Genomic DNA, 16,378 nt, shown 5'->3' on the forward strand with positions numbered 1-16,378 from the left:
GAAAGGTAATAAATTAGGGGTAATAAGGTACCTCAGCAGCCTTAAGGGGTCAATGCAGCTTCCAAGGCACCAAGTCATCACTAAGGAATTTGTTGCTCAAGCAATCAGGCTGATCAACTCAGAGGTAAAATTGCTCAGCATGTAGCTAAAAACCAAAAATCAAAACCAAATATGTAAAAGTTGTGAGAGCAGCAACAGCTAAGAATCACAGAATTCCCTACAACTTGAGGAAATCTTACCAATCATCTTAGCCAGCCCTTTCAAATTACCAGTGGGGAAAACGAAACCTAAAGAGGGAGAGGTAACTTGCCCAGCTAGTTTGTAAAGGAATCACCAAATATCAGCCATTTTTGAGTTCCAATCTGTTATTTTTCTCCTACAGAATCTGAATTAAAAGGGGGTCAGCAACCATATAAACACCCATGTCATGTGATTATGACAGCTAAGTACCTGACCACCCTTAAAGACAAGTTTTCTATTGGGATATACATGGTACCAGAGAACAGCTGAAATTTACTGAGGGGAATAGAATACATCCCATCACTGGTTTAACGTAGCTGACAAAAACTGTACAGGATAAAGCATTAAATGGCCATCTTCCCAAGAATATAAATTCTGGTCTCTCATATTGTATGATAACATGGCAAGAACAGATGGGGAAGTTCTTAAATCGAAGTTTGCATTGATCTGTTTCCCTCCTAACAAATCAAAGGCAAATGTTATCCTCATATCTTTGGTGTCCGTGACATAGAGGATCCCTCGGGCAATGAAGGCGTTGCCAGCCTTGGATTTGGGGTACGTGGTGTTGATGTGCTGCACCACAGAGAAGGTCTTCTCGTCCAGCTGTGCGACAAGGATGCTCGAGCCATCCACAATGGAAGCATAGATAATCCAAAGGCCCTTTTCATCTACAGCTAAATTGAAGTACGTCTTGGAATTTGCAAAGAGGTATTTTCGATCAAAATACAAGGCATTTTCAAGCTTCAGAGTTTGGGATGTCTCTTTGCCAAATTCAAATCTGAAATGTATAAAAAAGTAGATATGAGCCACCATTTTTGTGGACAAGGGTGGTTTTTTAGGCTCCTCCATTAAACTGGGGTGGGGCCTGAGATTCTGCATTTCTAGTAAGTTCCCAGGTTGTGCTCATTCTACTGTTCCGTCTGCAGTGCTGTGAGCAGCAAGGATGTAGAGGATGGTGACTACATCCCAGTGTCCACCTACTAGCCATGTGACCCCGATAAAATTCCTTAACCTCCTGAATCCTCAGGTGTTTGCTGACCTCCTGAAATGCCCTCTCAAAGTTGCAAGGGGCCTTAAAAGATAATCTAGTCCAGTTGTTTCATTTTACTAATGAGAAAAGGAGAAGTGACTGGCCCAGGAACACAAGTAAGTATCAGAGCCAGAGTTTAAACTCAGGCTTTTGACTCCAAGTTTGGGGGTTCTTCCTCTACTCCATGCTGGAGTTTTAAGACAAAAGTTTCACAGGAGGCTCAATGAAGGAAGTCACCAACTGAGAAGCGAAGCAGCAAAGTCATGGCTGTGACGTCATTTTTCTTGTCTGATAAGTGACTGGATCAATGAAGTGACGGCATGAAATCCCATGCCCCTCAGCTCCCAGAGGCCGTCTGATTTGGCAGACTCCACATCTAGATCATATCAAAAGTGGATTATGATTCAACTGCAGGAATGAAAATTCAGGAACTTTAGGCTAAAGGAGAAGAAAAAACACTAGAGGGTGCCATTGAGCAGCAGAAGAACTGAGAAGGGTGTGAAGCTGCGGGTATGCACTGGAACATAGCGAGCTTGAAACCAATCAAGAAAGCCTGAAGTAAGCTTGAAAAGAAACAAGAGTGAGGGCTTGAGAAGGCCCTGCTTGCCCATCTCAACTCTCGGGGTTCTCCTTCCTCTGAATGCCCGGGATTCAGGACTGCCATTGGGTTCCTGACTAGTACTGGCACCTACAACTGCATTCCTTGTTGAGGCTTGCCTCTCCCAGCAAAAAAAAGCATCTAATTCCAGTCTGCCTCTCCTTCTCCTCCCAGTCTGTGGCCTGGCACTGGAGCAGGGCCCCAGCATAGGTCTCCTAACCAGTGCCTCACGCAAACTTAGTGTCATTAGAAGACTCTCTTTCTTAGGGTGGCCAGTCCTCCTTTGGGCTCATTTACCCCAGAGCTCCCCTCCTACCACCCCATGTAACAGTGGTCCCCGGGAGCCACAGGACTGAATAAGAACAAATGTCACAGAAAGGAGTGTGTCTGGGGAGAGAGGGCTTCTGAACGGGAGGAGGGTCAGTTATCTTGTTCTGTTAGCACAAGATGCTGTCCAGATGACGAGGTGGTGCAGAAGCCCAGTAGAGGGGGGTGAGAGGCACAGGAGGGGACGCTTGCAGCCACGGCTGACACGTGTGTCTAATGTGGCTGGTTTAACTGCACGATGTACTAGGAGACCTGCCCCGATCCTAGCCTAGCTCTGCAGCACCAACAAGGTTGTTGAAGCTGGATCTCACAGAGGGAGAGAGAGAAGGGACCCAGTCCTCCCTCCCTTGTCTCTTGTTTGGAACGATGAGGACCATGGCTTTTGTAACACTGGAATTGTCATTTCAGAGCGGGGTACAGTGGAGGGCTGCAGAGGCTCTGGTCTGCCTTTGCATTTTTAATGAGGTCATAGGAGTTGGAGTCTCTCCTCTGAGGCCACGAGTAAGTAGGCAGGAGAGTTGGAACTTGAGTTCACTGCTCTCTTGATTTGCCCAAGATGACCCGCTTCTGTCTCTAAAGCCCAGAACTCGATTTCTTCAGGAGCCATGCAGACAATTTTCAGCAATTCTTGTGTGAAGCCAGGAAGCTTGGGCTGCTGCCCTGGGCACCGACTACCCGACTACCCGTGTGGCCACCTCCCCTCCCCGTGGCAAAGTGGAGGGAGCCGGGGAGGTGGCCTGGCGAGGGCTCCGTCAGGATGACAGAGCGATCTGAAGGCAGGGACCCTGACTTTGCCTTGCAGTCTCTAGTCCTCAGTGATCTCAGCCGTGACATGAAATTCTTCATACCCAACATTTTTCAGAGCAAAACCGATTTCGGGGTAATGATACCTTCCTTCTAGAGGGAGCTCTGGGTTCCGCTGCTTCCTTTCCCAAAGGATGAGAAAGCTCCTGCTGTTATCACTCCAGGCCTCCTTCTCTCTGGCCCTGACCTTACTCTTGGTGTCCAGACCAGCAATAAATGCAGATATGGGGCTCACTCATCGTGTCCTGTGGTTCATTTGGTCAGCAAACCCTCACTGATCTCTGGCTGTGTGTCACCCCTGGGGACATAAAGATGATGGAACCACAGTCCCTTCCCCTAAGTAGTTGAAGGATGGGCTGTGGGGCAGAGAGGAGGGTGCCAGGGGCCCCAGGGGACTCACCTCACTATGGTGTTGGAGCCTCCTTTGTGGTAGTAGAGAGAGTTGTTGTGAACGGTGTGCCCACAGCCATGGAAATAGTACGGGAGGTGGATGAGCGTGTAACTGCCGTTCAGCAGTGAGGGCTGGTCCTGGAATTCCTTCACCCTGAGGCCTGCAGGAGGGAAGCCAGCGAAAGGCAATCACAGCTTGGCAATGAGCGGGGGGAGGAAGTTAAAAGGACGGAAGATGAGAGTGAGATGTCCTGTAAGGGTCCTTGTCCACTTTCAAACGTCTCAGGCTCTCAAACTCAAAGGCCAATTCTCTTCTATGGATTCCCGAACCATCTTTTTTTTTAGTTTTTTTCTTTAACATTTTTACTGGAGTATAATTGCTTTACAATGGTGTGTTAGTTTCTGCTTTATAACAAAGTGAATCAGCTATACATATACATATGTCCCCATATCTCTTCCCTCTTGCATCTCCCTCCCTCCCACCCTCCCTATCCCACCCCTCTAGGTGGTCACAAAGCACCTAGGTGATCTCCCTGTGCTATGCGGCTGCTTCCCACTGGCCAGCTATTTTACATTTGGTAGTGAATATATGTCAATGCCACTCTCTCACTTCATCCCAGCTTACCCTTCCCCCTCCCCGTGTGTTCAAGTCCATTCTCTATGTCTGCGTCTTTATTCCTGTCCTGCCCCTTGGTTCTTCAGAACCATTTTTTTTTTTTTAGATTCCATATATATGCGTTAGCGTACGGTATTTGTTTTTCTCTTTCTGACTTACTTCATGCTGTATGACAGACTCTAGGTCCATCCACCTCACTACAAATAACTCAGTTTCGTTTCTTTTTCCGAACCATCTTTTCAACATAGTAACCACAGAGTTGGCTTTGATCCTCCCAGGAAAATGGCATCACCCTCTCCCCTACAATTTTATAAAATTTTCTATCAGGCTGACATAGGCCTGTATCGGGAAGAGCACCATGCAGTCACCTTCTGCCTCTTGCACTCCACGGTGGCCATGCTGACTCATGACCTTGCTCTTTCCTTTTGAGCCACAGAATCCTTCTCAGCTGGTCATCCAGGCAGTCACTGCCAGCTGATGTGTGAGCCTTGATGAAATGAAGCAGCGTATCTCAGCTATTGCTCTGACTAGTAGGTATGGCCAGGCCTCTTCTGGCATGGGGCCACCGCTACTACCACTGGCAATTCCTGACCACATTCCTTTGGGGCAGTGTGACTAGGGTCATGTTCAGATGCAGCAGACCTGCAAGATGACACTTCACCCTCTCCCCTGGGCCCTCTGCCTACAGATATCTGAGAAAAGTGGCCAAAAGTACTCTCCTTAAAGAAAGATAGACCATGCAGAAGAATTTGTCTCCAACATTTCTTCCGCATTAAGGTTTTTGGGATTTATAAACCCATCAGTCATAATGCTATTTGTTTCCTTCTGGACACTTTGCTGAAAATTGGAATAAGCTACACTGAGGGTGCCCTGGTCATGTCCCTGTGACCTGAACTGCAAGGCTTGTCACCAGTGTGCTCAACTGAGAAAAGTATTCTGCCTACTCATTTGGGCTTTCTAAAATAAAGAGCAAGTCTGTTACACCAATTAGCAGGGACTTCAGACACAGAAATAGGATAAGCCTGAAAGGAGGCAACGGATGAAAGATACAATTACAACACAGATATGGATCATCCACCAAGTGAAAGCACCTGAAAAATGTTCAGTCACCCAGATCCGTTCATCACTCTTGTTAGCAGACTCTCTTATCCAAGTCCCAAACGTCTCTTTAACTTTCAAAACTTGTGTTGGATTTCCAATGGACGTGATCATGGATTCTACCAAAAGAAGAGAAAAGAAAGTTACTCACCTACCAATTATGACTTTTAGCCATCTGATTTCTGAATTTTAAAACAGAGTGCTTTGTTTCTGTACCTGCTTGCAGGGAATGGTGTTCACTGACTTTCTCATCAGCTTTTCCAACCAAGGTATCATCATTTGGTACAGCACACATCTCACCTAAAACAACAACAACGATAATCAGAGCAAACTAGTTGGCACAGTGAGATATATATATAACTTTATAACTGGTTACACAACCTCAAACCAGACTCTAGTTCCGTAAGCATCCTTTACAATAGGCTCACTGAGGTTTTTGCTTGCTTGCTTTTAAGCACCAAGTCATACACTTCCAAATTTTTTCCCCTCCCTGGGGAGTTTCCAACAAGCGTTCCATGACAATATTTGCTAAGATACTACAATCAGGAAAATGTCACCTGAGTCAGCCATCCAAGCACTGAGCAACCTGGGAGAAAGACAGGCTTACTGACATGTTCCTGGTCCCTCTGGGCCAGTGGGAATCTATCACAGTCTGCATTTTTCTGGAGGGATTTTCACTTTCAGGGAAGCTGATGGGGATGAGGGAGCAGTCTCATGATGGGGTGACCCACTTTACCCTGTCTTCCTGAACTGCCAGGGAGTAGAATCACAGAGGAAGAAGGAGTCTAGAGGCAGCCCAGCACAGAGAGATTTGAGCCCCTTCCCACTCCATTTCCCACCTGTTTCTGCTTGAAGGCCTGTAGGACCCAGGTCCTTGAGGGGCACCTGATCCATAGTTGGTTTGAGGCTACAACTGAGCTCAAATTCATCCCTCTTGGCTTGTCATTGTTCCCCTTAGCAAACGGGCTTATTTCAGACCTTTGGTGGAGAGGTGGCTCAGGGTGGCAGAAGCAGGACAGGAGGCAGGGAGGAATATGGTCAGTGTGAAGACAAGAGGGAGTGGACTGCCTGGGGGTAAGGACCCCCTACCTGGGGGCAGGTCGGGGCAAATCAGGCTTTCTGAGAAAGGCCAGGCCCACTTCCCTAGACAAATTCTGAGGATTTCCAATCACCCTGTGGTTGCTTGATAGAAAGGAGCACCTCCACTGTCACTAGGGAAACTCACAGAATAAACTAGAGAGGTTTCTTTATCAGCAAAATAAGGAGGCAGGACCCTCCGCGGTCTCTAATCTTCCTTTAGCTGGATGAGCCTGTGTCTCTCTGAAGCCCTTTGTCACCCAAAGAGAGCAGTCTCGGGATCTGTTAGACTCCCCCCCCACCCCACCCCACGCAATGCTGCCGTCCTGGGTTTCATCTGGAGTTTCCGCTTAGGGGCTTGGGCTTCGCACAAGAGGGGGACAGAGAGACCCTCCCATTCTTAGTCTGAAGAAAAGGCTCTCATTAAGTCATGTAGCGCCCACCAGCTTCTAAGGCTGTGGGAGTGGGATGGGGGTTAAAGAAAGGGAGTTGGAGCAGGAGAGAGGGTCAAGTTCAGATGCTGGGTGCAACGAGGGCTCATTTCCAGGAGGAAGAGTGAAAGATAACGGCCTCTCTTTTAAAGCAGTTTTCACAACCCTGGAGCCCATCCCCTGCAGACCAGCCTCTTGGTAGACAGGTGAGGTGGAGGAGAGCAGCTCTCCAGCACCCCTCTCACTGCTGACACAGCCTCTGGCAAATCAGAATCCCCAAAGAGCAAGGTCAGACCTCCCCTCCGCTCAGGGGAAGGTTCCCACTGAGCTCACAGTCCAAGGGAGGCTGAACAAAGGGTGATGCTAATGGAGGGGGTGGCACTGACCCGGGGCGGGAGCAGCTCTGCGGTGATTTAACAGCTGGGCAGGATGTAATCAGGCTCCATTTACTGGGGGTGGTAACATCTTTGAAAGCTCAGATTCACCCACTCTGACTGTGTGTGCTCCCCAAATGTCTTTCAGAAAGAACAGTGCACCAGACAGAATGAAAGACTGTTTAAGAAAGTGGCAATGAAATCCACAGCAAGTGACAAAGAAACTCCAGTCAGGACCCTCCTCTCTGCCAGGAAGCAAGGCATCAAGTTGTGCTTTCTCACGGCCTAAGTTAGGTGAATTAGTCCCTGGTCACCACCGTGGGGAGAAGTTCTAGCTCTACCCTAGAAGGATTTCCCATTAATATGGCCCTTGATTTCTCCTTAGCTTTCAACCCCATGGCCACCCCTGTAACAACTGGCCGAGGAACAAACCATCCAGGCCTGCCAGAGATCAGGTGTCCCTTGGCCTTGACTGGCTTATTCTCAAAGTGTGGACTTCCGTCTCCGAAAGGAAGATGCTCTAAGCAGGGGCTTTACAGGCAGGCACATCTCGGTTTGAATCCTAGCTCTGTCACTTACTAACTGAGTGACCGTGGACAGGCTATGTAGTTCCTTGGGGTTTCAGCTTTGTATCTGTAAACTGGTAAGAATACGACTCCTATATCATAGGACTGTTGTAGAATTAAATGAACTGAGCACTTAGCCCTGTGCCTGGAACATCAACATTAGTGGTGGTGATGGTAGTACTGGGGTATTGTGGGAAGTTAGCCGATCTGAATTTCCCCATCATCTCCAACTCCCCAGCATCAGTCAAGCCCTTCATGCTCCAGGGATGGCAGATCTGGCAGGGAGGAGCAAAGAGTCTGGTGATAAGTGAAGGGAGCAGGATTAGGCCAGGGGGTGGGAGGCCCAATTCTAAACCTGCCACCAGTCCTCACCCCAGGCAGACTGCTCAGGCCTCCCAGGAACAGGTTGCAAGGGGGGACACTCGCTTTGGGCAAAATTTCCCTCTGTTTAAAACAAATCTGGTCACAAATCCTGGGTGAAGCCTGAGAGTTTGGGATCATTAACTGAAAAGGTGGTTCCCTGGGGCAGGGGTGGGTGACCTGGGCACTGGCCGGTGAACATGTTTGGCTGACGAGGGCCTTTGGATCTTCTGCTTCCAGGGGGCCCTGGGGGACCCGGAGGGCCCGGGGGCCCAGGTGGGCCGGGTGGGCCTTGGTCACCTTTGGCACCTGGAGAAAGAGAGAGAGAAGCAGGGATGGGGGTTGATTAAAGAGCCATTGGCAGAGATGGGCTTCACACAAGGGAGAAGGGGACCCAGCATCTCCAGGAAGGCTTGCTGAGTCCCCCTTCCCAGACATAGCTGTCCTCCAGCACTTGTTCACACAGAGTCGAGGGAGCACCCATAGTAGGTGCTGAGTTCCAACTATGTGCCAGGAACTGTGCTAGGAATTTTATAAATCTCCTCCCCTTTGTCATTCTCAGCCACTCTGTGAGATAGTATCAGCAGTTCCTCAGTGACCCGAGTCTCAGGGAAGTTCAGCGCTTTGCCCCAGGTCACAACTGGAATAGAGCTGGGACTCACCCTTAGGGGTGTCTTGCTCCTAAGCGCATCCTTTTTTCGTTGGCTGATGTTGAGAAAGCTCAACCCTGACTACTTATTAGAATCACCCAAGGAGCTCAAACACAATTCTAATGCCTGGGCCCCATCCCAGATCAATTAGATCAAAATGGTGGGGAAGCTGGTCATCTGTATTTTTAAAAACTTCCTAAGATGTTTTCTTCCTAAGATGTTTTCTTCCTAAGATGTCAGGTATGAGAAACTTGCCTCTATGTGGTGGAAGAAATCAGGGGCTCCTGTCCTGCTTTGTGACCTTGGGCAGGCAGCTTAACCCTCTGAGACTGGTTCTTCATTTCCAGATTGTCTCATACTCCCTGTCCTGACTTGTGAGAATACATTGAAGTCATCAGGGTGAGTGCTCGGACAGTTGGATTCTCTACACATCAGCAGGTGGAATCCCTACACACTTCCAGCTTCAGGTGGCCAGTGTGGGTACAGCCCTTTGCAGGGGCCATTGGTTATGGAACTTTCATAAAGATGCCGCTAGGCTGGGATATTCAATCCTTTTGTTCTACCCTCCTTTCCTGGGCTGACTGGTGATCTAAGATCCCTTTAGCTGCCTCTTCCCAGCCCCACCAAATAAGCACTTTCAGTCGCTTTAGAGTGGGCAAGCAGGGGTCACAGGGGCTAACAGTGGGTCTAAGCCCACTGTGGAAGGGGCAGAGATCTGTAGGCAGGCAAACACAATCCAACCCTCCTATTCCTTCTCTGCTCTCTGGCCCAGAGGACACACTCAGCTCTGGCCTGTTCTCTAGAACTGGGGTACACTCAGAGATGTTGCTTTCCTGAATGGTTTGTGGTCACCCTCACTTGTCTGGTAGTATAGGGCAGTGTGGTATTCTGGATGTGTAGATTTCCTGTATAACTGAGTATAACATGAACTTATATTTTCAAAGTATATTCACATATATATGATCCTGTCAAAACACTTATTAAATTTTACATATTTTGCATGGCAACTTCCCTGTTTGTTAAACAAAGCATGCTAAACCTAATTTGATCTTTCCTTGGTGCTTTGGTCTTAGCACAGTACCTGGCAAATAGCAGGTGCTCAATAAATTTTGAATGGCTGGATGGGCAACTGATTCAGGGTCATTGTTCTGAACATCTATCATCCTAGCTTCTTGAGGACAGATATTGTCTTAACTCATTTTCATATTCCTATTTCCAGCTACTAGCAAAATCCCTAATTCATAAATGGTGTTCTCTGGTATTAAAAAATGCTTATTGAACACATTAATAGGATAGTTATGTTTTTATGGTATAAATGGTCTGCAAAGTAGTGTGCTTTTAAAATTCTTCTGCCTCTTTCTGTGCCATGACCATCAGCTGTCACCTACTCTTTCCACCATGTAATTGTCTTTCTGAGGCTTGCTGTGCCTCCACCTCCTCCCCCATACACAGCAATTATCTGTTTTTAACCTGCGCTGGAAACCAGAAAAAGAAGATCAGCAACGATGTCTGCCCCAATTCTATGTCAAAAGTCTTAGGATAAGGGCCTGAGGATGGCTCTAGCTCAACTCTGAAGCTGTGCTTTCTGTCTGTTGTCCTCTGAGGTATCTGAAATTGCTCGCTTACTTGCCTTGTTCTGGATTGTGCTGGATTTAATAGCTATTTGGAAAAAGGAAGCTTCCTTCATCTGAAATCCATCCAGCCATGACACTTAGACCTGCATTATCTCAACTGCTCATGCTTAGATATCAGGTTTGGTTTCACCAACATTGGGCTTACATGCATGGTTCTCTCCTTGTTGAAAGCACAGAACTCTAAAACATGCTGCGAAACAGATGGGCACATAGGCAGCTAAGGAGAGAAGACCCGGAGCAGCCTTGCTACTAGAAGCCAGGCCAATTTCTGGGCCCATTCACCTTGGGAGAGAGCCTGAGCGCCAGCCCCTTACCTGAAGGAAGCACATCATTAGACACGTCCCCTTTGTCTCCCTTGTCACCCTTCTGCCCTGCTGGGCCCTCGTTTCCAGTCAAGCCCAGCTCACCAGGGTCTCCCTTTTCCCCTGGAGTTCCTGTGGCTCCAGGTGGCCCTGAGAGAAAAATGATTTATTAGCCTGTTGTGCAGGAAATTCTGGCACAGTAGCTACTTTGTAATATTGTACTTTGTATTTTTAAGGTGAAGTAGTTTCAGAAACCAAATACATAACACTTCATAACCATTTTAGGACAGCAGCATGTTCTCAGTTCATGAAAGAATAGTATCTCCAGGTGGTTCTGTTGAATTCTTTTTAGAGACATTTGGCTGGGCCAACAGGTTGGAGAGGAGTGAACCCCTAGAAGGACAGTCACAGCAAGAGCAGAAAGAAGGTAAAGCCTAATTGGAAGTCTGCCCTCCCCCACCCCACGCCCTCCTCACCCCAGCAGGAAGGACTGAGAACTCAGAGGGGTTTGTTTGGCACCATAAAGGTGGATGTTGTCCTCTGCATTATCTGGTATATTTCTCACAACATTGGAGTGGTAGGCTGGTCAGTTATCCTTACTCTCATTTTATAGAAGTTGGAACTAAGGCCTCAGGGGTTACAATTGATGCTAAGTGAGAAGCAAAAATCTTGATTCCAACTCCAATGCCCTTTTCTGTGACATTCCAATGCAAAATGCTTTTAATCAAAGTAGCAAAACAGGTAAAGCTGCTTTAGGACAAGCATTACAAGGGATGGTGATAGTGTGAACAAAATATAATGGAAGAAATCTCTGTCTCTGCTCACAGGGAGGCATCACTATAGGAACTACAGTCCTACCATCCACAGCTAGGAATAGTCAAGATCTACGCAGTGACTCATCTGAGCATTGTACTACAGCAGCATAGTATTCTGATGCCTGGGAGAAAGGAAGCAAACAACATGCATAATATGATTGCCTCGGCTCATAGTAGTTTCCACACAGCAGCTCAGGGAGGGGGAACCTAAACAAAGCCCAGCAATTTCACTGAGGTGAGGAGACAAAAAGTAGAGTTTGGGGAGATAAAGGTGGCTAGGATTCATGAGACAGAATATGAGAGAGGGGGTAATCATGTAGAAAGAGCTCTGGAGAACTTCAGAGGTGTTTCCTCAAGTCTTTGTCAGAGTAATAGTCTGTGCAGGGTGAAAGTCTACAAGGTAGGGAAAAGAATGAAAAAAAAGCCACTCACTACACAACTCTCAGAGCTTGCACAGGGAAAGGTTCTCATTCCCACCAGTCAAAAAAGAGAGATCTCAGAGAATGGTGCGCTGTTAGGTCGAGTCCTTGGAAAGTCTTCTCTTAGTAGTGAGGCTAAATTAGCCCAAGAGTCAAGGCTGCTGTGGATCTATCATAACAAACCTTAAAAACAAGCTTCAAGAGGATTAAACTGAGCAGAAAGTAGTTTAACTGCCCAGCCAAATGTCTCTAAACTGTAGTTTAAACTACTGAAAGTAGTTTAATCATTTAGTCAATGTAATGTAGTATATTAATAATTTAAGCAAGAAAAAAATTATATGACCATCTTGGTGGAGGCAGAAAAGACATTTGATAAAATTCAACACCCATTCTTAATAAAAATTCTCATCAAATGAGGAATAGAAGGGGACTTCCCTGGTGGTGCAGTGGTTAAGAATCCACCTGCCAGTGCAGGGGACACAGGTTCGAGCCCTGGTCTGGGAAGATCCCACATGCCACGGAGCAACTAAGCCTGTGCGCCACAACTACTGAGCCTGCTCTCTAGAGGCTGCAAGCCACAACCACCGAGCCCACGCACCACAACAACTGAGCCCGCGTGCTGCAACTACTGAATCCCGTGTGCCTAGAGCCTGTGCTCCGCAACAAGAGAAGACGCTGCAATGAGAAGCCCACACACCACAACGAAGAGTAGCCCCCACTTGCCACAACTAGAGAAAGCCCGCGTGCAGCAATGAAGACCCAAAGCAGCCAAGCAGCCAAAGATAAATGAATAAATAAATAAAAATTTATGAAAAAAAGAGGAATAGAAGGAAACTTCCTCAATCTGAAAAAGGGCATCTATGAAAAAACCTACAGCTAACATCATCCCTAATGATGAAAGACTAAATGATTTCCCCCTAAGGTCAGGAAAAAGACAATGGTATCTATTCTCATAACTTTTATTTCACACTGTACTGGAGGTTCTAGCCGGTGCAATAAAGCAAAGAAAAAGAAATAAAGGCAAACAGATTAGAAAGGATGAATTAATATTGTCTTTATATGCAGACGACATGATTATTTATGTAGAAAATCTATTAAAAAGTTGCTAGAACTCATGAGCACCTAGGCACACTGAGAGGGAAAGTGATTACTTACTATTGTGCAAAGGTATTGCCAGATATGGATCAGTTAATATGATACCCTATTGCAGGGATCATTTGCTCTTTTTTTTTTTTTTTGCGGTATGTGGGCCTCTCACTGTTGTGGCCTCTCCTGTTGCGGAGCACAGGCTCCGGATGCGCAGGCTCAACGGCCATGGCTCACGGGCCTAGCCGCTCTGCAGCATGTGGGATCTTCCCGGACCGGGACATGAACCCGTGTCCCCTGCATCAGCAGGCGGACTCTCAACCACTGCACCACCAGGGAAGCCCCCATTTGCTCATTTTGACAAGAGCCTCCTGGAGATACTGCTCAATAGAGATATTTTTCAAAGTGGCAGAGATTTCAGGCAATAGGGAAGAGCCAGAGGCATGTTTTAGTGCAAAACTTCAGTTTCTCTCAACCTCTTTAACCAAGAGGGCTTAGCATTCACTGTTTTTTCTAATTACCTTGCCAGTCCCAAGCCCCTTCTTATAGGTTCTGGCTGAGTGATTGCCCATTCACCCCTCTCCTGTGCCCCATCAACCTGGCCAATCCCCATTTTCCAACTGTCATTCTGTGCCATTGCAATTGTCCTCCCCCCAGATTTAAGACCAATTCTGAACCCTACCCCCAACTTCCTACCAGCCCCATAGGATTCCTATACAGCTGCCCCAAGAGAATCATAGAATTCCAGATCGGAAGGCACCTTAGGGGTCACTTAGATTAACCTCCCATCCAACCCTGAAAGCCCCTCTCCACCACCCGACTGGCTCCTTTCAAGCCCTTGCAGCAATGGGGAGGTTATTATATCACATCACACCACAGATCGCGCTGTAATACTCTGCACTGCCATCGGAGGCCATTATTCCCTAAAACATACATCTGGAGCTCTTAGCAGCTTTCCTTTAAGCCGAGGGAATGAAAAGGTCTTCCAGATTCAAGGCACCCTACACAGACCATCCCAAGGAAGTCAGCATGTATGAAAGAAACTTAAAGTGTTGATCACTGTTAAAAAATGTGGTGAACAAAGAAACATTTGCTAGATTTCAGCCAACTACTAAAAAAAAAACAACTCAGTGGAAAACGTGCAATTCAGCTGTAGATGGGGGTCAGAAGCCCCTGGTTCCCTGCCTCTGCCAGAGGTGATCTTGGGTGTCATCTTGCACTGATGGAGTTGCTGGGGACACAGTGGAAGAGGATGTGAAGAAGAGCAGGGACCTCTGCATGAGCACACGTTCTTTTGTCAGTATTTTAAATAGGCAATTTAGCACATTATCTGAAGGACACAAAAGAGAACACTGCCATAGTGTCCAGCCAGCACAATGCACCGAGTATAACTGATACTTTCTAAAGGTGTCACATGACCTACATTCAGCAATGCTCAGGGAAATGGTATCTTCTAGTTACTTAAGGGGTTTCTTTTTTCAGGCATTTATTCTAGTCACAAAGAGCCTCTCAGCATCATCGTTTGATTTCCCCTTCTTTTCTTTTATTCCTTCCTCTTATGCATTTTCCTCCTTTCTCAAAAAGGCAAGGTGTGAAATAGAAAAACGTTCATACTGTAATGCAGCTGTTATAATGCAGCCTGCACAGGAGCAGGTGTTTAAAGCTCAGGATATTAAGGACCTTTGTTTATGGATGTATTCTGACTCTCAGCTGTGTGTGCATGATAATTTTTAAGCTTTCATTAAGAAAGGGTAGGGGATGTTTTGTCTACGTACCGTCTTTGCTGCCTCCGCAAAGTTTTCCCTTGTCTTGGCCACGCACTGGCCATGGTGTGTCAGAAGTATGCCGCCACCTCATCAGAGGACTTGAACGTGGCACTTTCTACCTTCCCCTGATTCAGCTGTGCACAGGGACACTGTTAAACATTGTGTGGCCTGGACCCTGGCATTGTTGTCCCGTGATTCCTGGCAGGCTTTGAGTCAGCACATTCTGCCAGGAAAGAAAGGCCAGATTCCTCTTGCTTCGCTCGGGCACTGGATGTGGCTTTCTGCTATTTTCCTTCCCCAGTGGCGCCCACTCAAAACAAGCTGTTTTCCCAGCTTTAGAGTTTGGGGTTGTGTGACCAGCTGGGGTCAACGCCATCATCTTCACTGCAAGGGGTGAGGGAGGACATCTTATTTTTGGCAGGACCATCTATCACCAACTGAGGCAGAGGAAAGGGAGCCGAGGGTGTTGGGCAAAACCCAGACCCAAGACTGGGATGAATAAGGAGGAGGGTGTTTATTTCTGTTTTGGTGGAGATTCGATTCTTAGAGAAGACACTGAGGCATTAACTCTTGAGTGAGAAAGTGAGAGGCAGATGGAGAGAAAGAAAATGCTTGGTTTTGAGGCATAGCACGTCAAACTTCGAAAAAGACGCTAGTTGCAAAATTGACAACATGTACGTCCAATTCTCTCTAAATCTAAGTCGGTGTTTTCAAATAAATACAGGCATTTCCGCTCAGATTTCCTTCCTCACCCTTGGAAACACCAACAACAGTAATATCTAACACTAACATAGCACTTGCTATGTGTCAGGCCCTATTCTAAGCACTTTATATATATATATTAATTAATTTAATCTTCCTTACAACACTATGAGGCTGATACTACGACTGTTCTCATTTTACAGATAAGGAAACAGAGTGATTAAGTAACTTGCCCAAGTGCACACAGCTAGTAAGTGGAAGATCCGGGACCCAAACCAAGACTTCAAGCTCTGGCTCTGGCCTACTGCACCCTTGTTCTTAGCATCCCTAAGGTCAGACATTGAGGGTTATCTTCGTATTTCAATATCCTGGAAACAGCTTTTGGTCTAAAGCTCTAAACTCTGGTTTCGTCAGGTTAGTCTTCTTCTCAAGAGCCTGCAGTGGCTCCCAGCGGCCTCCTGCAGACATGGAGCTAAAGGCCCTGACCCCACCCCAGGCTCACCTGGGTCCCCTCTTAGATGCAGGGGCAGCCTCCTTAGAGGTTCCTCCGAGCGTGGCCTTTCTGTTCTCCCCCCTGCAATGCCCTCCCCATCTCCCCTCTGTTTGTCTCCAAGATGTTGATCACACTTAACTCTCTTGTCCTTTACACTTGTCTCTACTGTACAATCCATCCTCTACACTGGATTCTATTTGTTCATTATCTGTACAGGAAAGTTCAGATTTTTCTTCTAGCAGTATTCTCTGCTGTGTAGTATAAAGCATCTTCATATCAGAATAACCAGTTATTGAATTCATCCTGTATATACACTACATCTTCTCTTTCAACAGGACTGTAAGCTCTTATGGACAGAAATTATGTTCTATTCTTCTCATTCATGCATTCCTTCATTTTTCACTCATTAATTATTTACTGAGCCTCAGCTGGGGTTGGCTGAGAGCTATGCCAAGTAATAGTCTCTCCTTCATAGGCAAACACTAGAGCAAGCTGTTTAAAAACCAGAAGCCATGCTAGAGTTGTTGGAAGACAACCTCCTTAGCATACAGAGGAGACCAAGGCCCGATGAGGGACTGACCCGCCCAAGGCCTCAGAGCC

At 46.9% G+C, this 16,378-nt stretch overlaps 1 protein-coding gene across 1 annotated transcript in view; it reads right to left on the bottom strand.

Moving 5' to 3' along the window:
• Positions 1-540: 540 nt before the first annotated feature.
• The window catches only part of GLDN (gliomedin), a gene marked incomplete at its 3' end in the record, with an annotated part of 66,295 nt that continues 50,457 nt past the window's right edge, over positions 541-16,378 (bottom strand). Inside the window, exons 5-10 of the mRNA XM_079700424.1 lie at positions 10,510-10,647; positions 8,092-8,220; positions 5,320-5,403; positions 5,097-5,222; positions 3,400-3,550; positions 541-1,018 (exon numbers count right to left, since the gene is read on the bottom strand). Coding sequence (XP_079556550.1) covers positions 541-1,018; positions 3,400-3,550; positions 5,097-5,222; positions 5,320-5,403; positions 8,092-8,220; positions 10,510-10,647 — 1,106 coding nt within the window. The remainder of the gene's footprint in view (positions 1,019-3,399; positions 3,551-5,096; positions 5,223-5,319; positions 5,404-8,091; positions 8,221-10,509; positions 10,648-16,378) is intronic.

The sequence above is a fragment of the Hyperoodon ampullatus genome (assembly GCF_949752795.1).
Source record: "Hyperoodon ampullatus genome assembly, chromosome: 3".
Classification (NCBI taxonomy): domain Eukaryota; kingdom Metazoa; phylum Chordata; class Mammalia; order Artiodactyla; family Ziphiidae; genus Hyperoodon; species Hyperoodon ampullatus.